Source organism: Chaetodon trifascialis, chromosome 3 (genome assembly GCF_039877785.1).
Source record: "Chaetodon trifascialis isolate fChaTrf1 chromosome 3, fChaTrf1.hap1, whole genome shotgun sequence".
Classification (NCBI taxonomy): Eukaryota; Metazoa; Chordata; class Actinopteri; order Chaetodontiformes; family Chaetodontidae; genus Chaetodon; species Chaetodon trifascialis.
Genome location: NC_092058.1, coordinates 28,466,367 through 28,491,731, shown reverse-complemented (window position 1 = coordinate 28,491,731; position 25,365 = coordinate 28,466,367). Strand labels below are relative to the sequence as shown.

Below are 25,365 nucleotides of genomic sequence, written 5' to 3'. Positions count from 1 at the left end.
ACCCAAGACCAAATAACCCTGCTGACATTATCAGTGTTACAACTGTTTTTGAAAAAAACAGTGCCAACTCAAGCTTAGCTAACTAGCTTTTTCTGAGCTTTCAACCATGTCACAGGGTCTCCATCAGCAAGTGGACTTTCCATGGTTGACATGGAGTTGATTTTTTGAGTAACTATTAGTAACTAGTAAGTTTCAGTAACTATTATGAACTAGCAGTTTTATGACTTCTTCTCAGTGTTGACTAAAAGTTTACTTAAATGACAACTGAGTGTACTCTATCTGATGATGATCATGTGATATGACTGAAAGCTCCAGAAAAAGCCAGTATGTGTATCTTTATTTGGGATTGTTTTGACAAAATGTTATTTCCAAAATGGACTTTTCATTAATCATTTATTAAGACAAGTACATTGAGTTTCATGTGAACAATCTGTGGATCGCTCCTTTAAAGTTGCCTCATCTGAGGCCAGCTGTAAGAGTTACTTCACTCACAAAAACACAATGGTGTTATTGTTCAAATACAAAGGGGTGTTATCAATAGCTCGCCATCTGCCCATTTTAATCCAAAACTGCACATTTTGTTCCAAAGGAAAATCTCTCAGGAACTGCAGATGGATTGTCGTGAAATTAGATTTGGATAGTCTTGGTCCCCAGAAGATGATTCCTAATGATCATGGTGACCCTTGTGATCTTTCTTCTTAATGGCATCATCATGCCAAAATTTCCTGCTTGTGCACAACAGATCCGACAGACTGCTTCAAAATGTAAAAGACACTGTGGCCTTTCCAATATTGCCACCCTCAGGACAAACTAAATATTTGTTGCCCTACAAGTGGGAAGACTCCAAGGAGCAGCTGAATCATCTGTGTAGTGGTCATCACCTTCGACATGTCTCAAACGCTTGTTCATTAATCTTTTTTGTTAGGCCAGCATGTGGAAACTTTGAAAATTAAATATGCAAATTCAGATGTCTCAAAGTTCTCTAGTTCACTACCAGAGTAAACTAAACTACTAGAGCACCAAATCTTTAAGTCATTGTTTGAACTTTGTAGCCAAGCCCTCTTTGCCACAGGAGCTGCAGTCTGAGTGGCAGCTGTTTTATGGTTGAGTGCTGCCCCCTTGTGCATGAACAGAGGAAAGCCTACAGAATGATGGAAATGCAGTAACTTCTTACTTCTATCCTTTACATCTTTGATACAATTTGAGAGGATTCAGTAAATGACCAGATAACATGAAATTAAAATATTCTTCAGAGAAATGAGGGTTAGGGTTAGGGTTAGAAAATAAATAATTAATAACATATTCAATTTAAAAATTAAATAATAGATTAAAAGATATATACATGCACTATTGTAGTCTTTTTATACATGGGCACTGTGCATAAAAGGAAAGATGTGGATGTGCACACGCACACACACGCACGCACGCATACACACACACACACACACACACACACACACACACACACACACACACACACACACGTGTATGCGTGCACACATGCACACACAGACACACACAGACACACTTACTCAGAAACCGCTATCCAACGTCAGTGTTTGCAGTGCTGGTCCAATGATCATGCTACCGAGTGGATCATTAACATGTGTGATAACTGAGGACCAGAATTAACCAGTTCGGATTAAACTAAGGTACACACACAAGCGCTTGCACACACACACACACACACACACACTGAGGAAACAGCACTTACAGTAGTTAGAGTCCAGAGAGTCTAGAGAAGCTTCCTCTTGTCTGGCTTTGTCAATATTGATGATGATTTTTTTTTTTTACACTCAGTCATAAGTTAGGTTAAAGCTGCAGCTATTGGGACCAGATCATTCAGAGGAGATATTGTTTAAATTGCTGGTAGTACAGAAGAGAAGACAAATTAATGCTAGCCAGCTGAAGAAATGTTGTTCCTGAGGTTTGACTTTTTTTGTTGGAAATGCAAATGTCCACATACTTGCAGGTTAACTGAACTCAAGAGCTCAGTCGAGATATCAGTGATGAGCTTTCTCAGAGTACACCTTTGACCTTTCATGTCACGAAAGGCCTCAAAAATGAGAATCTACTGAGAGGAAAGAATTCCATTTGGTCAAAAGCAAGCAAGACTGTCTCAGTGAAGAGCCGCTGAAAACAAAAACAATCCACTAACAAATGACAAAAGAAAACTAAATGCAATCTTTGAGCCAAAATGCTTAGAAATAGTCTGAACAATGTTTGCTGTTAAATAATGAGGAGGGGTAAATACCATTTGGGTGAGAGAAGCCAAAATGACACAAAATACAGCAGAGAGGTTTAGAGAACTGCATGGAAAACACCTTAAAGTGACAAGTGAGACTGGAGGTAGGTTAAGAGCTGATGAGAAAATACAGAAAACTGACACAAGCTGAAAATGTAAGTGACTTGCAGCAAAATGCAGATGGAAAAACTTGACCATGACAAAAATCTCACTTCCTCCTGTGTGAAGCATTATTTTCTGTGTTGCACTGAATGTCTGCAGGTTACAGTGAGCTGTTTTGCTGTCCTTTGTTGACTCTCAGACTTTGACCTTCCTGTCCTCTGACCTTTCTGAAATCTCTAACACCACAACAACCTTATGAGCTCGCATGAGTTAGTGAATGTTTCTTTTTCTTAACCTTCGTCACCTTGAGGAGTTATGAGCCTATGTTATGTGTTATCTTCCAGGATGGGTCAAATGCGGAGGACAAATTTCACCAACTGCATGGCGTGCGCTTGTATGTGTGTTGTGTGATAATAAAGGGGATTGTCCCTCTGATTCTTCTTCTTCTTCTATCTTTTATGCTGAACCTTCTGATCATTTGGAGAGTGTTTGCATTACCATGGCAATAGCATGAAAGTTATTTAACATGAATCACTTTCTATCTTGTAGATTTTTTTCAGCAAATGCTAATGAACCTTTTTCAGGTTTATGGCTGCTGAATGACCTACTGTGACCGTCTGTTGCCACCTTATCTCTGTGTCATTGTAAAATACACTTTTATGTGAACACTGCTGTTGAGAAAGGATAGAAGTTCAATACTGTAGTCTCGTTTTAAATGGAGCACGTCTTTCAAGGAAATTCAGCTGGAAAACAACAGCTGCTTGCTTTCAGTCTTTTCTCTCTTGATACTGGTTTTATCTTATTTAAATGACTTTAAGATGCATTTTTCATTTTCCTTAATTGACCATTTTTGATTCAAATTTCACACATTACTGCAGGAATTGTTCTCATAGCGGGAGTACAGAAACACTGTGAGGCCACAGCAATACCTGCATAACAGAATACTCCCTTGCAATTTGAACATGAGAAGTCCCTGTGGGAACTGCAGGTGTAATCAAATCATTTCAGCAGAGGTACTTTCATTATACTTTGATTATTCTGGTGCAGAATATCCAAAAAATGATGGTTGTATCATAGAGAAGTCATGACACACACATTTCACTGTTTACAACAAGTAAACTTGCATTGCTGGGAAAACACAGCCCTGAGTGAAATGTTGTAGTGATTAGTTCACTTTCCGTGTGGTTAGGCTCGTTCAAAGACATTGGCAGCTGATAGGCCGCCCCCTGCAGCCTCAAGGCTATGTTGTCCAATCGCTTTGTTTTATTTGCTTGTTATGTAATAGGGCGCCCTGCCTGTGTGGCTGGGGGGGGAATTAAAGCAACGGTCTGCGTCAGATTGCTCTTTCCAGGCAAGGGAGTAGCACCGGGTCTGCTGGCGGAGGTAAGGACGCACTTTTCTACTTCAGTTTCACAATTCTATGCGTGATGCATGGTTAGAGTGCAGACAGCGTCTCCCACACACGCGCGCGCACACACACACATTGTATTTGTATTAAGAGCCTGTTTGTGTTTGCAGCGACCTCCAGAGATGTTGAAAAATAAAAGTTCCACGTTATGGCTGCACGTGTCTTCTTAACGGGTGGCGGGATACTGTGCGATTACTGCTCTTCACGTTAGTTTGTGCTCTGACTTTCTTGGAAGTGTTTGTCGCAACTTGAACCTTCAGTGGGCTGTCAAAGCTCCTCACCCCCTCCGTGCTTTTGATTGGTCGACAACAGAAGCATGAGCTACACTTAGGCATTCCATTGGTTGACAGGGCTCAGTAATTATGACTGTTCAGGGTCAACAAACTGTCACAGCCATGATTACTGAGCACTTTTTTTATTCTTATTTACTTATTCATTAGAAAATGCTGTGTACTGCTGGCGCAGAAGGAATCATATTAGTGTTTTTATGCTGAGTATATCTATATGATGTTATATAAAGATAGGCAAACTTAAGAATGACAAACATAATACGCAATACTTCTTGAATATATTCCAAAGATGTGCAAATCTATTCAAAATACTACCATACTGGACATATAAACACATTCTTGCAAGTGCTTTTGATAAACCATCTGCAACCACATTTAAAATGCATTTTGTTCCTTTTCTGAAAATAGATTTTAAATTGCTGGTCATCTACATGTAAACATACATTCTGCCTGTGTAACATATCTGTTTACAGTCATATTCCTCAAACTGTGTCATGCTTAAGTCATTCTATGGTGAAACCACCACAGAGTTTGGACTTTGGACCCACTCATACAGTTGAGACTTTGACATGTTTGCATAAAGTGTGAGGGAGCGTCTTGTGACTTTGCAGTCTTTTTCAGAATTACCAAACAGACAACACAGAGCTTTATCATGAAATACCTGCACAAACACACATCTATCAGAAGCACAGGTGTGTCTTGTCTGAATGTTGCTGGGTGTATTCTGAAGTCAGTGTGCTGGCTGAATGAAAGTCATGGTCTCTTGAAACTTGTAGTGCCCTGTAGCCAAATAAAGACTGGGACAAATTAATATGTGTCATAGTTACAAAATATGTGACATAATCCAGAATTGCTTATACTAATTCCTAAACTTTTTGGTTGTCCTGGCTTGTGTTTCTGTCTCTTAGAATACAGTTAGGTGTAAGGATGAAGATTGCAGTGATTGGTCAGAGTCTATTCGGCCAGGAGGTTTACAAGGAGCTGAGGAAGGATGGCCACACCATTGTCGGAGTCTTCACCATCCCTGACAAAGATGGCAAAGCTGACCCACTGGGTGAGAATGTTACTGTGTCTGGAACGTCAAAACTTCAGTTTTGACATAAGAACATGGCTGTAAGACCAGTTAGAATGAATGTTAATGGAAATACTGTCACTGTTAAAACCTGATTTGTGTGTGTTTCTAAGCAAAATGAGTCAGGTCGTCAGGCACACCTGTCATGAATAGACTCGCAATGGTGCCAAATGAAATTTGAACTCCTCATAACACTGGCTTTATCACTTTGGTACCCTAAAGAAAAAGTCAATGTAGCTCTCCTGTCAAAGTTGCAAAGTCATTATTGTTGGTGTCCAAGTGCAGCGTGTCATCACCCGTTTACTATCTTTATATCTGACAATATCAGCAGTAAAATCTCTATATCTGGATTTACAGCCCTGTTAAAAAGCACAAGGAAGATCCGATTATTTGATTCTATTCTTTTGCCTGACAGCAACTGAGGCGGAGAAGGATGGTGTTGCCGTCTTCAAATTCCCCCGCTGGCGGGTGAAAGGCCAGGCCATCCCAGAGGTAGTGGCTCAGTACAATGCCACTGGTGCTGAGCTCAATGTCCTGCCCTTCTGCTCCCAGTTTATCCCCATGGAGGTCATTGACCACCCCAAACATGGCTCCATTATCTACCACCCCTCCCTGCTGCCTCGCCACAGGGGAGCCTCTGCGATCAACTGGTGAGTGATGCACACGTTCATCAGGTTGGGGTAAGCATGATGACAAGTTCAGTCTTTTACCTGCTTTTTCTGACACACAGGACCCTGATCCATGGTGACAAAAAGGGCGGGTTCACAGTGTTCTGGGCTGATGATGGTCTGGACACTGGACCAATCCTGCTGCAGAGGGAGTGTGACGTTGAACCCAATGACACTGTCAATACAATCTACAAGAGATTCCTGTACCCAGAGGGAGTCAAAGGCACAGTAAGTGCAGCGATGGGGCAAAGCATTGTGGATGGAGAAAACACAGGCTGTGTTGAGGTGGAATAGACTGAGTTAGTTGCTAAAATAGAGTGGAAACAATATGGTATGCAGGAGGCAGGAGTGTCTGTGTGTTTAACCACAAAATACACATTTACATTAGTGAAAAAGCATTCCAAGCTCTCATGCCTTTATCTAACAAACTGTTTTTGCTCTCACCTGCCATAGTTAAGCTTCAACCTGCCTTTGTTTAGCCTCTGAGGTTAAAGCAGGTCATCTGGTTTTGTGTATTTTTACATCTGGTTCTCAGTCTGTACAAAAGGGGTGGTGGGAGTCTACACAGAAAGTAGCTACTTGATGACTTTCCTATCTATCTTTATGTACATTTGATGCCACTGGGGCAGACCTTCACAATTACCTGAAAATCACATATATTTGATATTATTTTGGCCACACAAAGTTGATATAGCTAACATATTCGTGATTTATTACTCTTGCAGTCATGGTACAACATTAGCATTCATGTGGAGTGCTGATGCTGGCACCCAACATGTGTAACTCTGATATTCAGTCTCCTTTTTTGGTCTTGGCCATTTCCTTAGAATGATAATATATGGGATGGTAGTGTGTTGCTTCATCAGAGCTTAAAGTTATGTGCCATAAAATGAAAATTCTATTTCAATTCAATGTATTTATTTTGCCCTAAATCACAACAAAGGTTATATCATGACGTTTTCATCATAGAGCAGGTCTAGACTGTTAATCCACAGAGACCCAACAGTTCCCCCATGAGCAAGCATTTGGTGACAGCTGTCGGGTAAAAATTCCTTTTAACAGGCAGAAGCCAGCAGAGCCAGGCTCTAAACATCTGCCACGGACAGTTGGGTGTAGAGAAAGAGAGATATGCACAGCAATTAAAATAATAATAACAGTAACAATCATAATCATAACCATAATAATAGAAATATCAGTACTAATAAAATAATATATGATGGTATAAGTATATGGTATGTTTATGATAGTATATGTAAATTACAGCAATTATATTTATATAATGATAATAGAAATATGACTAGTAAAAATAACAGTAGCAGGGAAAATCAAGCAGGGCAACAGCAGTTGGCACGATCATGATCCACAATCCAGGCGCAGCCATGATCCATGGATCCATGGGAACGTACGAAATGAGACAGCACAAAGACACAAAGAAGCCCAGTTAGTAACCAGTTAATGGGACATGAGTGTATACAGATGGAGAAGGAGAGGAGAAAGAGAGAGGAGCTCAGTGTATCATGGGAAGTCACCCAGCAGTTTAAGCCTATAGCAGCATAACTAGGAGCTGGTCCAAGGCAAGCCTGAGCCAGCCCTAACTGTAAGCTTTAGCAAAAAGAAAAATAATAATTTAGGCCTACTCTTAAATGTAAAGAGGGTGTCTGCCTCCCAGAAAAGAGACTGGAAGATAGTTCCATCGGAGAAGACCTTGGTAGCTTTTGGAGACTATAGGAACCTCAAGTAAGCCTGCAGTCTGGGAACGCAGTGTTCTAGTGGGGTAATACGTTAAATTCTGATGAAGTGAAAACCGTGATGGACGAGATGAACCAAATTTATTGTGATAGTTTAGATGAAATTATGAGAGAAAGGTACAAACAGAAAACCACAACATATGTTGGATGTGACTCAACTCAACTGAAAAAATTGCCTGCTGTTGAGGCAGTAGATATAACAACTACCTGGTCATTCAGATGTCACTCTACTCTAGAAAACAAATGAAAGCATATAAAAATATGGAGGCTTACAACTTTCTTGCGAGCGGTTTGGTCCATGGCCTCAGGACCAGGGTGCTCTGGGATGACTGTTTTGTTTTTGCTGGGGTGCGTAGCTTTTATTGTCTTGTGGATTAGCCTAGCAACAAACATTCAACGTTGCAGTGCTGAATGTTGACGTTTATGTTTGCTACATTAACCACTTGAAAAAGTCTGATGAAACAGATTTTATAAGGGAAATGCTAATGGCTTTCACCTATTGGTGAATCCAGTTGAGACCCATAAGCATTTCCCTTATTAAATCTGTACCACTAAAAATGACAACATGAAGCTGAAGAAAGGTTTACAGGTAAATAAAAAAGTGCATGATGTAGTGGACCATCCTGTGTAACAAATGGCAAAGATAAATCATAAAGGCAGCACACATTTTACTTCGACTTGTTTGCAACTTGAATGCATCGTCTTGCTTCTAGGTGGAAGCAGTGAGGCTGATTGCAGAAGGGAAGGCCCCGAGGATCACCCAGCCAAAGGAGGGAGCCACATATGAGTGTATACAGAAGAAAGATAATTCTAAGGTAATATTCTAGGACAAAAAGACACATCACTTCTCTAATTCATAATCTAGCTCTACAAAAAAAGGTCATCTCTAGGGTGTACATTTCATGAGAAAAGTTTCCTTAAAATGACTTTTTATTGCTTTGAAATTGTCTTTAAACTGCTTGGAGAAGGTCACATATTTCAGATATTTTAAATATTATTGTAATGATACTAAGAAGAAGAGGGAGAAGAAGATGGCCCCTTTCACAATTGGGTTGCTCTACAGTGGGATGCTAAGATCTACTATAATTGATTAAAGGCCAATAAGGATAAAAAGACAACAAATGGGATAAGAAGACACTTGGAGCCAAGTGTATTCAAGATAAATTGAATACTTAACCAACAGAACAGTAAAACGCTACAACTGAAGTTGAGTGGGGGGCATTTTGTTTCCATTAGAGTACACAACAAAGAGCTGACTGGAATTAGGGGGAGAAATAGGAGACGGCAGGTAAGAAAGGTCCCCAGCCAGACTGCATCAGGAACGTTTGGCTACACTGTCACCATCTTAGACCTCTAGGCCAGGAGGATGCCCCATAAGAACAATGTAAGATGTAAGTAGAGCTGCAGGGCTCAGTTGATTAATAGATTAGGCGACTGACAGAAAATGTATCAGCAAATATTTGATAATAGAATAATCATTTTACTAATTGTTCAAACAATGGTTATTAGTTTCAAATATGAAGATTTGATGCTTTTCTTTGCCATTTAAGATGGTAATCTGAATAGTCTTACTGTAGTTTTAGGCATTACCAAAATTATTAAAAGATTAATCTAGAAATAATTGACTAATTATTCAGTAATGAAATGAATCCTCTGTGGTAGACATATGTGGAACGTGTAAAACAAGATTTGAAATATGTCTTTGAATCTGCAATCTCATATTCAGTTCAGGAGCTCCAGAGCAGAGGGCCTTTAGAGACCTTTACTCCTTCATTTAGGAACTTTCATAAGAACTTGACATAAAGAATCAGATATTTGCTAATACAATTTCAGTCAGAAAGCACAAATCAGAATTTTTAACCCATCGCGCTTAGAGTGCTTCCCTTTTTCCTCTTTTGTGACCGAGCTAACAGAGATGAGGAGGAATGTCCTGTTGATGCCTTCACACAACAGAAAAATAAGTAGCAATAATACCAAATACATTAATGTTGATATAAAACATTTTATTATATGTGCTAACTTAATTAATTGAAATGTGTGTCTGATCTAATTATAGCAAGAAGTTATGTCACCATTGGTTGTAGTTATGTTACGTCTGTCTATTTGTCAGAGTTTGGAGCAATTGTTGCTAGTGTTAACAACAGCTTTCTATGAAATCCTGTTTAACTTAGAGCATGGTTTTCTATGACTGTGGTGATTGACTATGGAGGCAAAGACAGGGATGTACCTGAAGTACATCATAATGTAATGTAAGCACCAATGAATGTATAACATTGAACTTTTACTTTGAAAACCACCTATCTGAATTATTGATTTTATGCTTTGCAATTTCAAAAACGGGATTTCAAGTTTAAGTAGTTTTTTTTTTTTAATTCACAAATTGAGAAGTCCAGTCTTCATATTCAAGATAAATGGCACCACTGAGGATATGCAATGAAGCCTGAATGGAGTCTTATCAACTCCCTGTGCTATCACCTTGGATACCTGAATATTTGATTTGAATTTGTGAACCTGCAAAAAGGTAATGCTTTACATTTTTGTACATTGCATTTGAACACACAATGAAACAGACTCCTCCGTGTTTTGGCAGATTGACTGGAACCAGTCTGCTGACGCTCTCCACAACTGGATCCGAGGTAACGACAAAGTGCCTGGTGCCTGGGCAGAAGTTGATGGACAGGTAACACAGAGCAGCGGATCATTCATCTACATTCTTTGTTTCTTTGTCCCTTGACTGGACTGTATATCTGAATGCTCAGTAATGTCCTTAAACCTAGATAATGTTGTCAGTTGAGAGGTGATCCGACTGGATATCTTTGATGAAAATGGTTTGTTCTAATTGGCAGGACAGATTTTAAATCTCAGCCTGTTAAAACAAAAGACCTTGTGGCAGATTCTAAGTTAAAATAATCTTATTTCAAGGTATTGATGGGAAGAACTTTGCACTGAAAACTGATTTTTCTCAGTCATCTTACTGTGAGCGATGGAATCTTACATAAAAGTCTGCTAAATTTCAAATAGTTTTGGCTTTAAGAGGCCTCAAGAGATTACTGTATTTTTCTCTATGCTCTTCTAATGGTTTGATGTGGGACTTATGTGCACCAGTCAAAGCATTGTTACTAATTTACTCATGACTATTTGATAATGAAGATAATAATACCAGAGAAGAAAAGAATGAAGTGAGGATTTTGGCTGCTGTCAAACAAGACACACATATTTTCAGTAACAGTAACAACTGTTGAGTTCTACTATATCTGTCTTCATCAAAGTTGTGCTTTTGTGACTCTCTCCCTGCAGAAAGTGACTTTCTATGGCTCCAGTCTGGTGGATAATGGCACGACAGCTAACGGTCAGCCCCTGGAGATCCCCGGAGCCTGCAGACCCGGCATCGTCACCAAGGCAGGCCTGGTGCTGTTTGGCAATGATGGCAAGACGGTAAGTCAACTTATGAAGCTGGGGAGGGTCATATGTAAGTAATTCTCCACTAAATTTCACCAGAAGTCAAAACCAGTGATTGATGATGGGTACAAAAGTGTAATATGTAAGGATTTTTTTGTGTATATAGCTGCTCCAGAGTCAGTAATGTCATGGGTATCTCATCTGAGATAATGATGTCATTTTCCGGATTCAACTGATCAATTTTGGAAAACAGTGATAGATTTTAACCCTGTTGTGTGGCCAATGCATTGAAACATGTTCCTACACATAGTTGTCAGAGTGCAATTTAAAGCTGTGGTAGGATAATCGACCAGGTTTTCTATCAGTTAAACTGACAAGATGTGGCTATAAGAGATGCCATTGATGCAGGTTGTGTTTTGAAAGGCCTGTTGTTCTCTCTCTTATTCTTATTTTCCTTACGCTAAAGCCCTTTGAGAGTAACATTATGGAACAGGTGACATTGCTGGCTTGGTCTGTCTGTTACAGTCACAGCATTTTGTTATTGAGACAAACAGTGTTGGGAAAGTTCACTTTCTACATGAACTAGTTCAAAGTTCAGTTCACAAATTTTAAAATGAACTAGTTCAGTTCATAGTTCATAATTCAAAATTTTGAACTAAGTTCACCGTTCCAAAAATGAACTAGTTCATAGTTCTTTTTTTTCCCATATGTTACTGTGAGCTATTGTCTTTCGAAATTATTGCCACAGCCCATATAGAACCACAGACAGCAATTATTTTAGCAGTTTAAACACTAACTATGCATCAGAACATACCTTGAAAGGCTAGCCGGGTGCTCCAGTTCAATGTGCTGTTTCAGGGTTGCTGTGGATGTGACTGAAGTGCGGATTTTCTTTTTGAAAGCCAAAGTTTGCACAGAAATGTAAGATTTTTCCCATCCTCACCGACCTTGTCATAAAACTCATTTAAATGATCATATGACGCCGCCTTGCTGCTTTTTGTTTTGATGATGCATGCGGCGGTGCGACACCAGTGGCTGGTGTTGCCAGATTGGGTGTTTTTTCCGCTACATATTAAGACCTGTTTACGGTGTGTTTTAGCCGGCTTTTCGCCTGGAAGGCTCTATAGAAATCTGGCACTCAATTGAACGAAGTTAAACTGAGAGAGCGTGCCGTTCACAGACACCAGAATGAACGAGTTCATAGTTCCGTTCATCAGGCAGTAACAGTATGTTCAGTTCACATTCGCCCAAAATAAAAACGAGTTCATGAACTATCGTTTAATGAACGCGTTCAGGCACAACACTGGAGACAAAGGTGTCTTTTATGTTAATGTTTCTTACGTCTTCATTCAGACTTGACAGAACATTTAAGGAGAGAGCTGAATGTTCGCGAGAGAGGGAAAATACAGAGAGTGACAAATTAAGACTTGACCTGGACTTTGGCAACTGAACCCCTTCATCACCACCACGCCACCAGATCATATGGTCTCGGTCATCATATTGGAATGTAACCCACAGCTGTGGTTCTTTCTCTCTCTTGTTGCTCAGACAAAATCTCTGAACTTAAACATAGAACTTAAAATCCCAGCACAACTGGAGTAGAGAGTGCAGATAGTGCTCCATTGTCTGTCTATTTTAAACTGATTTCCTATGTTTGGTTTCATCTACTGAGTCTCTATGAGAGCTATGAGTTTATTGAACCTTAACACATTTTGGTACAGACCAAACTGTGTTTAGCCCAGAATATGGAAAGCTGTAAAGTACTGAAAGTTGTTATCAGCTCCCTCTTGAGACTCATTATCTTGCTTACTTATTCTTCAATCAGATTTAGATTTAAAGGAATAGTTTGGGAGTTTGGAAAAGTGCTCTCTTGCCGAGAATTAGAGGAGACGGTTGATATCACTCTCACGTGGAGTAAGTGTGGCGCTAGAGCAGTGAAAATGTTAGCCTAGCTTAGCATAAGGACTGGAAGCAAGGGGAAACTGCTAGCCTGGTTCAGGCCAAAGTTCAATAATATGCCTGTCCGCACCTCTAACTATTATCTATGAATCTGTTATATACCTTGAAAAACAACAGTTTATCCCTCAGCAACACTCCAGGAAGTCACTGTGCCCAGCTATTGTTCACCCAAGAAATAGTTACAGCACATGGGTTTCTGTAAAGCTACAACTACAATTGGTTACAATTGGTAATTCGGAACTTCGGGCAGGACCATTCTTGTCTTTTCACTAAGCTAGTCTAATCACCTCCTGGCTCAAGCTGTGAGAGTGAGATCAATCTTCTCTTCTACTTCTCAGTAAGAACGCGAAGAAGCATATTTCCACGTCATACTTTTCCTTTTTAAATAATTTTGCTGATTCCAGACTGTATTTTATTTAAGTAAAGATCTCATATGGCTGTTTATGTTATACAGCATTTAGCATCTGAAAGGTTTGGCTTCATGTGAGACAAGAATTCTGTAGTATAATTAAAATCCTCAAAACAACAGTTTGAAAGACGTACATATCTGATACTGAAAGTCACTGGCTTTAGCATGGACAGATTTCGCCCATTTTCTGCTCATGTGCATCATTAATGATGTCTATTCTGAAGTTCTAGGCAGGACTTTGACTTGTGCACAGTTTGACACCATGCACTTTTCGCATGTGCCTCTTCATCAGCAGCCTTTCGGTGAATAGCTCATCACAGTTCCCACATTTGTATGGTCTCTCCTCTTTATGTTTGGCTAAAACATGTTTCCTCAGAGTGGAACCTCTGTTGAAAGATTTGCTGCAGATGTGACAGCTGAAAGGCTTCTCTCCTGTGTGGGTTCTTATATGTTCTGTCATGTGTCCTTTCAGTTTAAAACACTTTCCACAGAAGTGGCAGCTGTAGGGTCTCTCTCCTGTGTGTACTCTCATGTGGTTCTGCAGATTGCTCTGACATGGTATGTGTTTGCCACATATGTGACAGTCAAAGTTTCCCTTGCCATCATGCGACTTGCTTTCGTGCGTCTTGAGGTGCCATGTAAGCACACTTTTCTTGGTGAATATGTAGTTGCATATGTGGCAGCGGTATAAGGTGGTACTCGTCTTCTCTTCAGAGTGCTTTGGATCCTCTGCAGGGGCTTCCTTTGACTCCCTGCTCTCCTCTGCTGCTCTACAGTCTTCTAACTGCTGCACTGTTTTGATGAGTTCTTGTGTCAAGGCGTCCCCATCATCGCTGTCCTCTGCTGAAGGTTGCTCCTCGCTCCCGTTGATCCACAGTTCCTCTTTCTGCTCCTCCTGCTCCTCTTTAATCTGGGAGGGTCCGGGCTCATCCTGGCACATACCTGGGATCCAGTCCTGCTCTTTAGGGAGAATCTCCTCCATAGATATTGGCATAGTCGACTGTTTGGCATCTGCAAGGATGGAAATGGAAATGCATTACCTGCAGTACACATCAACGTTTTCAGCGCCAAAATAGTGATCCCATCAATCCTCTCCCATCAGAAATTTTACCTTTGAGATAGTTTTGATCAGCCGCCTCAGAGCCACATCACCTTCATGAAGGGACAAACCAGTCAAGAGTGGAAAACTGTTCTATGCAATGTGAAAGGGCTCAAACAAGGAACTAATTTCCTGTGAAAGTGTTACACCTAAACATAACAATGACAATCAAATAGAATTTCATTCAAAGAGTGAATTTAAATGAGGCATGAACTGTATGTGGATACATGAGGATGTGCCGCCTTATAACCACCTTGTATCGTCCACACAAATTTGATTGCTGGAATGTGCAACCAGTGTTTATTGTCTCCAGCCGAAGCATTTTCAAATGACATGAATGCATCTTCACCTACACTTGATCCACCCGAGCCAGCCTGCATCTGCTCAATCACTTTCCATTGACTTTGTTTCATGTTCAGTCTGAACGCACCTTTAGATGGCATATTTGCATGTTGTTAACAAAACACAACTTAGTTAGCAAATGCTGGTCAAAGCCTTCTATATTTAAACATGTTGAAACTTTGTTCGTGTAGGGCCTAGCATACAGGTTACTGCAGTTGTGACGTATGAAATCACAATGCACTGCTGGTGCCTTGTTTTAGAGCAAAGCTGTTACATTGGCACATTAACAGTCTGACCTAACACACGTCGGCCAATAGGTAACAAGAAATTGTAGGCCAGAAATGCCAAATCTATTTGACAGAATTTAATTTATGTTGTCATAACTTGGTCCCAGTCTTTGAAAAAGTACCCCACCAATGTAGCATTTGAATCCTATAACTTTATCTTTTTATGAAAAAAATCGATGCAGCAGACCCAGAGATATCTTTTTTTCTTTTTTTTTCTTTTTTTTTTTAATTCCACTCATTATTTTTCCCTGTCAAAAGCCTGGTCCCAACATTTCCCACACTACAATACTGCTCAACATTTGGGTTGGAGCTTCTGGTGTGTTATGCTAACAGCAGCTAATTTAGCCTCAGGCAGAGATGGGGAGCTAGAGGTCCAGCAACTCCACACCTCCAGATTTCCCTCATTTCCAAACTTACAGTCTTCAGCCCCAACAGACACTGACTCGAGTGAACCAGTTCCCTCTGGAGACACTTTCACATATGCAGTAGTACTCCCGTCACCTGGAAACACACTCTCATGTGTTCCCCTTCACAGTGGCTTTATAACATCTTGAAAAAAACTGAAAAAAAGTCATTCACACATCTGACACTGGTGTGACCAGACTGTACCTTCAACTACACCAACTGTGATGTCACAGCGTACTAACACCCTGGAGTACACGTCTACAGTTCAACTAGAAGAGGTCAGCAAAATTTCAGCTTTATTAACTCAGTTTTAAGGGAACCTTTGTGAAAAATGTATTTATGTTTATGTCAAAAAGTGCCATCCGCCAGCATGTGGCTTTAAACATTTTTATTTTAAAATCATGATTTGTAACTACTACTACAAAATCTACGACCTCTGCATATTGCTCATATATACACAATGAAAAAAATGCAGCAATATGAACATGCGCTGTAATTTTATTGGCATTACAGCTTTCAAAACAGTTCGTCACAGTATATACAGTATAAGCCAATAAGAAAAAAAGTCACATATGAATTAAAGACAGAATACTGTCACAAAGTTGAAAAACACAGCACGAAAAACTAATTTTGTGTAAGAATGAAAGCTCCTCTGCATAGACAATGCATGTGTAGCTTTATACTATATTTATATTAAAGGCCAGCAGTTGTTAACTATTCCCTTGAGTGTTTTTCTGTGTATCTCTATAGTGAAGTTGCATTAGCGGAGTGGATCAGAAGTGCTAGCTTGGGGAAACATATCAACTGCAACTTCAATAAACATACAATCATAAATATAAACCTACAGAGAAGGCAATCACCTCTATATATGATTAAACAAAGGAGGTGTGCTGATTAAGACTCAGTGCACTTCAACAGAAGTCAGCACTGCCCCATGAACAGTGTCTCAGACGGAGAAAGTGACATGATGCACCATCTTCATGTGCTGTTTGAACACAACGAGCAGAGGAAAGCGCTGGCTGCACTGCGTGCATTTGAAGGGCATGCTCTCCCTGTGTTTGATCAGGGCATGTTTTCTCATGGTCGAAGATCTGTTGAAACTTCTCCCGCAGATGTAGCATGTGTAAGGCCTCTCCCCAGTGTGAGTCCTCATGTGTTCTTTCATATGGCCTTTCAGTTTGTACCTGTTACCACAAATGGGACAGGCAAATGGTTTCTCGCCGGTGTGAGCTCTCATGTGGCATATCATTTGACTCCTTGTGTCTGTTATTCTGCCACAGACAAAGCAGGTGAATGCTTTATTGGTGGACTTTGGTGAAGTTTCTGTTGCATGAGCTGCAAGGTGTAATTTAAATTCTGCTTTTTTCAGAAACGGCTGACAGCAAACATTACAAAAAAACAGGTTTTTCTTCTTTGTGTATACTGGAGCTACTCCAAAGGATGGAAACGGTGGGTCATCTGTTGATGGTATCTGGTATTCGACATGCTCTCCGACTGTAATGACTTGAGTTATGCTGTCTGATGCTTTGTATTCGCCGTGCTCTCCAACTGTCACAACTTGTGTTAGGTTGCCTGGCTCATCATTTCCTTCATGCTCTCCAACAATTGGAGTCAGTCTGTCTGTAACGCTGCTGTATGGTGGACGTACAGGCGTCTCCACAGACCTGGTCCAGGGTTCAGTCACTTCCTCTTTAATTGGCAGGATGACTGGCTCCTCGTTGATGTCAGTGGGAATACATCCCTGCTGTATCTGCTCCTCCTGAGCACAAACCTCCTGTGTCGTTGTGGGCAAATCGATCTGCCTTGAATCTGTAACAGTGGATAGGAAAATGTTTTTGGTAGCAGCTAGAAAAATCACGTCTTTGATCACATATGAACTAGATGTTGGGAGACTTGAATGATCCCCGGTGGTGATGCTTGGCCTATCAGCTGCAGGGAAGTAAAATCTCTTGTGAACAGTGAACAGACACTTTAATAAAAATGCACTGAAAGTACACCAAACACTAGAAAACACAACAGAGAGCCATGATTACTGCACATATACATTATGAGCTATTCAGAATATAATCAGGCCTAAAAACTGAGAACAGAAGTGTGAGCAGAACATGATGTTTTCTGTTTAGACTCGTACCATTCAAAGCCAGTGGTTGGATGATTTGAGTTGTTGATTTACACACAGCTAAGGGCAGTTATTGAAGCCAGTAACCGTAAGTGAGTAAGTGAGACTGCAAGTGTCATGAGCTAGTGGAAACCTTCCATATCACTCTATGCTTTACTGAGCGTTTGCATACTTGAGCTCTTTCTAATAACCACCTGAATTATTCCTAGATAGTGAGCAAAAGGTGAGAGAAAGACCTCCACTCAAATGGTAAAAGTGAATTTACATCATGAAAGGAATCAAAGTGATCGCTACACTGGAAGTAGTAATCACGTACCTGAGCAGGTAGGAGGGTACCTGCACAAATGGCTCCTTATTGTGATTGGGTAAAATACACCTAAATGCAACAGGAACACTCAACATCCACACCCAAGAGACATTGAGAGTCCAGTTTGTATACAACACTGCTGTCATATTATGGGCTGTCTTTACTCCCTCTGGTTTTAAAGCTGGATTCTGCTTCTCCCTCTCAGTGTTGCACAATTACACTGTAGTGAAAAATGGATGGATGGGTCATGCATTTATTATACTGTACAACCAAATTGTACTACTGTTGGTATAATAATGGTCATCATACTGATGGTTTGTATTAGGAATGGCTTTCCCAGATCACAAGAGAGCATCTGCATGTTGCTACCAGAAGTCTGAAATGTACACACATGCATGGAGTTTGGAGTAGTTTTCAGAAACTGCTCTTTTACAGCTAGGCACCGCCAGCACTGTTCACACTCATGCTACGTCATATGGGATGACTGGAACGATGTCATTCAGATGGTTAGAACACCATATCCATTAAATTTGGGGTTAATTACAGTAAATGACAGTATTTGGCTGATATGAGGTGTCCATATATGTTTGGTGATGGTGTTGGCAGCTGACCGGCATGCTGTTTACTAGTCAGAAAGCCAAAATTGTGACATTAGCCTTGTCTGGGTGGGCCCTTTATCTTGATTCAAAATACAGTTCATTGCTACTTCCATGCTTTTTGTAGTTTAGTTATGTTGGCAATACTGCACAATGGATCTCAGTTGTGATCAAATATTGTGCAGCTTTGTTTCACCCCTTTGGGTCAGTGAATTTACTTCCTCCCACAATCCTCATGCTGTTTGTGAGCTGCTTCTCATAGAAAATGACACATTCAGTCTGACTGTAACATAATAACACCAGAAAGAGACAAACAGGGAATTAAAAAAGAAATCCAAAACGCAGTTACCACATGTGACATCACATCAACATAGTGTTTGAACATCATTAAAGCTCAACATTAAAAAAAATGTTCACACCATTTTAAAAGCTTGTTCCGAAAGTGCAGTTAAGCAGCTCCTCCACCTGCTTTGCATGCAACCTAATCATGTTTGTTGTATTCCAGCTTGTCAGCAGTGTTTTGTTCACTGAGGAATAAAACGATGTAACTTAAAAGGAATTTGAAAATAGACAAACTAGAGACTTGGTTTATTATAGGACTGTTTGGCCTGTTGTTTCACAGTTTAAAACAATGAATCATCATCTCCCTTTAAGGTCATTCAGACATTCATCACCCACCGGCATACATGTGCTCTTTTTCACCAAACTGTTAGCTGGGACACAGGAGAAGTGCCAAATTTATTAAAACTGGTCACTGTTTGGTGGATCAAATGTATGCAGAATCTACCAGTGTATCCTTCAAAAATACATAGTCAAATACACAGACAGGTGACAAATTAAAGGAAAATCCAACATAGTGTCTTAGTAAGAGGTTGCACCAACACATGTTGCTGGGACAGCATCAATGCACCTTGGCATTGATTCTTCAACTCTCTGAAACTCTGCTGGAGAGCTGGAACGCCATTCTTCCAAAAGATATTCCCTCATTTGGTGTTTTGATGATGGTGATGAAGAGCACTGTCTGACACAGTCCAAAATCTCCCAGAGGGTTAGGGTAAGGGTAGGCCTAACAAGGCCACAGAACATGATTCACATCATGTCCATAGTCATCAAACCATTCAGTGACCCCCTCCTGCCATATGGATGTGGGCAGTGTCTCCTGGAAGAGACAGCTCCCATCTGGATACAAATATTTCATCAGAGGATAAAGGTGATCACTCACAAGGACTTTGGATTGATTTGCAGCGACCCTTCCCTCTAAAGGGGAAAAATGCCTGTAAAATGCCTCCCACAGCGTAACAGAGCCACCGGCTCCCCTCACTGCAGGGGTCAGCCTTCCAGGCCAGTACCGTTGTCATTGTGCGCCACACGCACACTCTCTCACTTATCGAGAATAAGGTGAAGGATGACTCATCTGGCTCTGTCAACTTTTTCCTACATCTCTGTAGACCCTGTAGGCCTCTGCACCGCTGAACTCTCTGCCTTCATCTTTGTAATGAGAGGCTTATGCACTGCAACCTTACTGTAATATCCCTCTGTGAACTGTCAACTTGTTGCTGTCTGATCAAGCTTGCACTGTCAGTCACAGTCACCTGAGGAAGAGTTGCTCGTCTGTTGTTCTTATGTCGCACTAATGCAGGAGCATCATGGAATGTGCGCTGTCCACTACAGCTTCTACTTACTGATGTCCTTCCCGTAGATCATTAAACACAGATGTCACTTAAGTCACTTGTACTACTGAACACTATCTGAGCAGTCTCTGTTCATCTCTGCTCAAACTCAGATCTTTTCTTGTTGCCATCAGAATCATCTGGGCCTGCTCAGCATCCATACACGTGCCAGAGCATCCTTTGATGACAGTGAATTAACTTCACCATGCAGTGCACCTGTGAGGAAGCATCTGCACTCCTTATGTTTGACACCTTTTTCCTTTCATTTGTCACCCTCTGTGTGTATCCTCATCTGTAAAGTAGTTTTTACTTAACATCATTTTGGCGTGTCCCTCTACACAAAATAACCTTTAAGTCAGACGTGTGTTAAGCATAGCGTTACCACAGATCAAGTAGTAGTAGTTGGTCGTGCTGATTTGAACATTAATTTGTGTCTTAACACAATGAAAACTGTATTTTCCCTTACAGTTTTCGATGGTTCCTCGCGTGAAGAGTAAATAAAGTTTTATTTGGAAATTCGACCGGAAACGTAATTCTCGTTCATTAGCTTGGAAGCAGTAGCTATCATGGCTCGCTGGTGTAGCTGAACGTGGTGAAAACAGGCTCGTTTACCTCAACATGTGCTCTGATGTGCTTTAGTTCACGGCTGATCTAACGCTGAGGGCACCGTTTACTGTGAAGCGTACCTGCTCTGTGCAGTCTGATCTCTGGCTTGTACACCAAATCCAGCAGCCGCTGCAGCCGCTGGCTCTCCAGCTTGGCTCGGTGCACCTCCTCCTGATACTCAATTACTGTCTTTTCAACGAATCCATAAATGTCGACCGCAGCTGCGGTTAATCTCTCCGTCAGAAACACGTTGAATGTCTGAAGCGTCGCGTTGGCCATCGTACCGCCTGAGCGTCGACTCTCCGTGAGCAAGCTGTGTGCGCGATGAGGAGGACCAGCCTGACAAGGATACAGTGTCTCACAAGGGTCACACCACCACCTGCTGTACTGGACTGCGTATAACACGGTCCTGTTCAGGACCGAGGTCTGAAGACTGCAGGACCACACATTTTAAAACCAAATCTCACATCAAATTTCACCTGACGCCACTTTTTACATTACTTGTATTAGAAATACTTAAGAATAAACTTGCCTGGACCCTGTCACGGATTAATAAGTCGTAAGTTTATTCAGATTTTCACTAGTGCTGTCAAAAATATCGGGTTATTAACGCTTTAACGCAAATCAATTTTAATGGCGTCTTTTTGTTATCGCGAGATTAACGTTCGTTGTGACCTAGTGAACTTGTAGGTTATTATAAACTGTGGCCAAACACACGGCGAATGCGAATTCTCCGCCGCCTCCTCGTCAAAACCAGGCGACAATGGATGGCTTTCGACAGAGGCATATGGATGCTATTATGTTCAAAGGAAACTTAAGAAAGGAAAGTTTAAGCCATGGTTTAACTGCACTATAGCCTGAGTCCTAGTTTACAATGATGTCCACTTTATCCTGTATCACCCTGTTTTGATCCCTTAGAAAGGGCTGTTGAAGGGGCTTATTTGTAACCAACTGTGTGAGATTTGATTCATTCAAATGTGAATGACTGCTCAAAGTGAGAATGTTAGTGTGAAATATAACACTGCACGTTGTTGTTTTCAATAAAAAAACATTTGCATAAAGCAAACCTACCCACTTTTCCATGTTGATAAGAGTATTAAAATGATAATTAATGGGACATTTAGAGTAGATAAAAATGTGATTAATTTGCAATTAATCGCGAGTTAACTATGACATTCATGAGATTAATCGCGATTAAACATTTTAATTGATTGACAGCACTAGTTTTCACACATTTGGGGTATCAACTCAGGATGGATGACTATATGCACGTTTCTCGCGGGTCCTTAAAATGATTAAACATTAAGATTAACATTTTATTGATCACACACACGACCCCTAAACAAATGTCAGGATACTGACTGTGTTTATTAAGAATATTTCCTTTCACTCCAAGGTCAAGTGTCAGATGACATGAGATGATTTGTTGACTGTGTGACACCTGTACTGTCCACATACTTCATACACAGACTGAGAGCATATTTTAGGTGAACCTGGCTTCACATGTTGTTCAGTCATTGTCATCATTCCATGCTCTTTCTCTGCAGCTGTTGGTGAAGAATCTTCAGTTTGAGGATGGGAAGATGATTGCTGCAGCGCAGTACTTTCGCTCTGGGAGCAGTGCTGCTGTGGAGCTCACAGAGGAGGAGAAAACCTTCGCTGAACAGATGAGGGTGAGGCCTCCTCTCCAGCTAGTGCTAAGGAAGCTGTGAAATGTGTATTTGTCCACGAAAACATGTCCCACACTGACCTTTGATGTTTCCTCGCAGGCAGTGTGGCAGAGTATTCTGACTAATGTCACACAGATTGAAGACTCCACTGATTTCTTCAAGTCTGGTGCTGCTTCTATGGATGTGGTCAGGTAATGAAAACAGGATAAAAGATCTCCTTAGAATAGAATGCATTTCATTTGTCTGGTACGCAAAAGTTAAATCAGAAGTTGAGTCAAATTTGATGGCAAAGCTTTGAGACTCAATACTGGCAAAAGCTTATCTACTCACACATTTATGTACATGCAAGTTCATTGTGATATTTCTCTGCCCACTGTGCAACAATGACACTTTTTGTATTAATACAATCTAACTTCTCACTATAGGATGTCATAGCTGTTTTCACAGTAGTTTCCTTCTGCAGCAGCAGTCAACTTAAATTCTTGGTAGTTACAATATGTTCCAATAGTTTAAAGTTTTCATAGCAAAAAAAGAAGTAGAGCAAAATCCATAAACACTCCAAGACACAAAAATTCTGCAGCATAATCCACTTCACATACATCTTTAGCCTTACACACAGCATGGCTTTAGACATGGCGATGTGGTGGTCTGTCAGTTGGTCCACTGCTTTGATTCAGGCTGAATTAACAGCTACTGGATGTCTTGCGATGGGATTTTAAAGATGTTTATGGTCACCAGAAGATGAGTCCTAGTTGCTGGTAACGGTGTGACTTTGACAGTGACACACTGACAGTGGTGGTTCGGAGTGAAATCTTTTGGATGGATTGCCACAGATTTGGCAACCAGCACCAACACCAGCAGGTTAAATATGTCAACGTATACCAGATAGACTGGCACACGAGAACCACTGATGTCTGTCCGAAGTTTTCCAGAGAATGTACACGACTGACTTTGACATCCATTGAAATAACTAAACAACAGCTATTGGGTGGATTGCAATTAAATTTTGGTCCAGATATTTATGCTCCTCTGAGGAGGGGTTTTAATAACTCTCCTTATCTTTTGTCCAGCAACATCATCAGGTCAAAATTTATTTTTGTCCAAATCTTTGGTTTTTGACCAAGTACCTGCAAAACTAATGACAGTCCCTTTGTAGGTTGTGTTTATTGCTAATTAGAAAATGTCAACATGCTACAGAAATGGTAAAGAATTTATCCTCTACACATCAGCATGTTAGCATTGTCATTGCGAGCATGTTGGCGTGCTGATGTGAGCATTTAGCTCAAAGCAGGTACAGCCTTACAGAGCTGCTAGCATGGCTGTAGACTCTTAGTCTGGTTATTACCAGTCAACAGGCTTTATTAGGGTTGAATACATCACAACAATAATAATGGGTTTGTGGGCAGTTTGAAGCAACATTAGCCAAACAAAACAACTAATAACCAACATAGGTTGTTAACTAGAGATCCCATTAAATGAATTTTGAATCATCTCTGTCTACTTCTGATTCCGTCCTCTCACCTGCTGTCGCTGTCTTCAGGCTTGTGGAGGAGGTGAAGCTTCGGGCCAGTAGCTGTCAGCTGCAGAACGAGGATGTTTACATGAACACCACCTTCCAGGATTTCATCCAGATGTGCGTCAGAAAGCTCAGAGGGGAGGATGATGAAGAGGAGCTGGTTGTTGACTATGTAAATGCAATTGGCTGTGTTTAAATTCAGAGAACTGCTGTGATTGGCTGGTATGTGTTGACTGGCCCAGAGAAGACAACATGTTGACTGTTGTCTTGTACACTGTTTAATTCTTCAGGTAGAGAAGAACATCAACAACATGACCGTGAAGATGCCTCATCAGCTGTTCATTAATGGAGAGTTTGTTGACGCAGAAGGAGGAAAGACCTATAAGACCATCAATCCTACTGACGGCACGGTAAGGACCAAGAGACAGACAGAGAATGAAGACTACTGGAAGATTGCTTTTATCATAGGAGTTCTATCACAAGCAAAGTATTCAGTACTCTCTGTCATTCATTTAACACCATCTTCAAATTTTCAAGGCCAACAGTTCAAAAATAAAAGTTTTTTTTTTTTTAATTTCTGGTCAGTAGAAAACCAGCACTGGTGACTGTGACTGTTCACAGGTTGCTTGGTTAAAGGTTTTAAGATGTGCTACATCATTAGATATCAGTGCTCATTAGAATGTCTGTCAGCTGGTCGTAGTCTCCATCAGCAGTATCCACATTTTTAAAAAAGAAAAATCCTTATCCCCAGTATTATTGTAACCCTACCTGACTGATCCAGTGGGGTATAATCTTACCTCTGCTTGTTCTGTGATTCTGTGTCCTGACTTATATTGGTCTGTCTGTCCTGCAGGCCATCTGTGACGTGTCTCTGGCCCAGATAAGTGATGTGGACAAGGCAGTGGCTGCTGCTAAGGAGGCCTTTGAAGAGGGAGAGTGGGGCAAGATGAACCCCAGAGACAGAGGCAGACTGATCTACAAGTCAGTGCACTTGTTCTTACTAAACTGAACTCTGGTAGTACTTATTTGAATTTTAAGCTCTTAATGCAACAGACACCTGCAATGTTGGCTATGTAAGCCACACACTAGCATCTACTTATTTTATTTGTACATGTATTGTATTTGTACATCTGCTAGGTGCCATGGGTGTCAGGTAACATAATGGTCTGTGGTGTATGTTGCACTGTGAACAGCATTTTCAGTGGTTCGTTGGTTAATCTTGGAATATAGTGTCACCCTAATTGCATTACTGCTCACCAAACTAAAATGTTGGCTGGTTAAATCACCACTCATTTTTAAAAGTTCCAGTCAGTTTATCCACAGTAATTTTAGTGTCACCATAGAATTAACTGGTAGCATAGCCTGATACTTAAGTGTTGTTACTATGTACAGTATACCTGCACATTGATTTAGGACCGTGGGTAAGGCTGGATTACCCACAGGGAAAA

At 40.7% G+C, this 25,365-nt stretch overlaps 2 protein-coding genes across 2 annotated transcripts in view; one reads left to right on the top strand and one right to left on the bottom strand.

Moving 5' to 3' along the window:
• Positions 1-3,661: 3,661 nt before the first annotated feature.
• The window catches only part of aldh1l1 (aldehyde dehydrogenase 1 family, member L1), a 28,389-nt gene continuing 6,685 nt past the window's right edge, over positions 3,662-25,365 (top strand). The window contains exons 1-12 of the mRNA XM_070958681.1: positions 3,662-3,730; positions 4,954-5,099; positions 5,533-5,767; positions 5,848-6,013; positions 8,247-8,348; positions 10,124-10,213; positions 10,831-10,968; positions 22,279-22,404; positions 22,501-22,592; positions 23,942-24,089; positions 24,208-24,327; positions 24,771-24,898. Of these exons, the coding sequence (XP_070814782.1) occupies positions 4,973-5,099; positions 5,533-5,767; positions 5,848-6,013; positions 8,247-8,348; positions 10,124-10,213; positions 10,831-10,968; positions 22,279-22,404; positions 22,501-22,592; positions 23,942-24,089; positions 24,208-24,327; positions 24,771-24,898 (1,472 nt within the window). The 5' untranslated portion in view covers positions 3,662-3,730; positions 4,954-4,972. The remainder of the gene's footprint in view (positions 3,731-4,953; positions 5,100-5,532; positions 5,768-5,847; positions 6,014-8,246; positions 8,349-10,123; positions 10,214-10,830; positions 10,969-22,278; positions 22,405-22,500; positions 22,593-23,941; positions 24,090-24,207; positions 24,328-24,770; positions 24,899-25,365) is intronic.
• On the bottom strand, positions 15,714-21,087 carry LOC139328719 (zinc finger protein 182-like). Its single transcript, XM_070958682.1, has 2 exons — positions 20,812-21,087; positions 15,714-17,242 (listed from the first exon to the last, which is right to left on the bottom strand). Exons 1-2 carry the CDS (start codon positions 21,008-21,010, stop codon positions 16,380-16,382), a joined length of 1,062 nt encoding a protein of 353 aa, XP_070814783.1. The 5' UTR covers positions 21,011-21,087; the 3' UTR covers positions 15,714-16,379.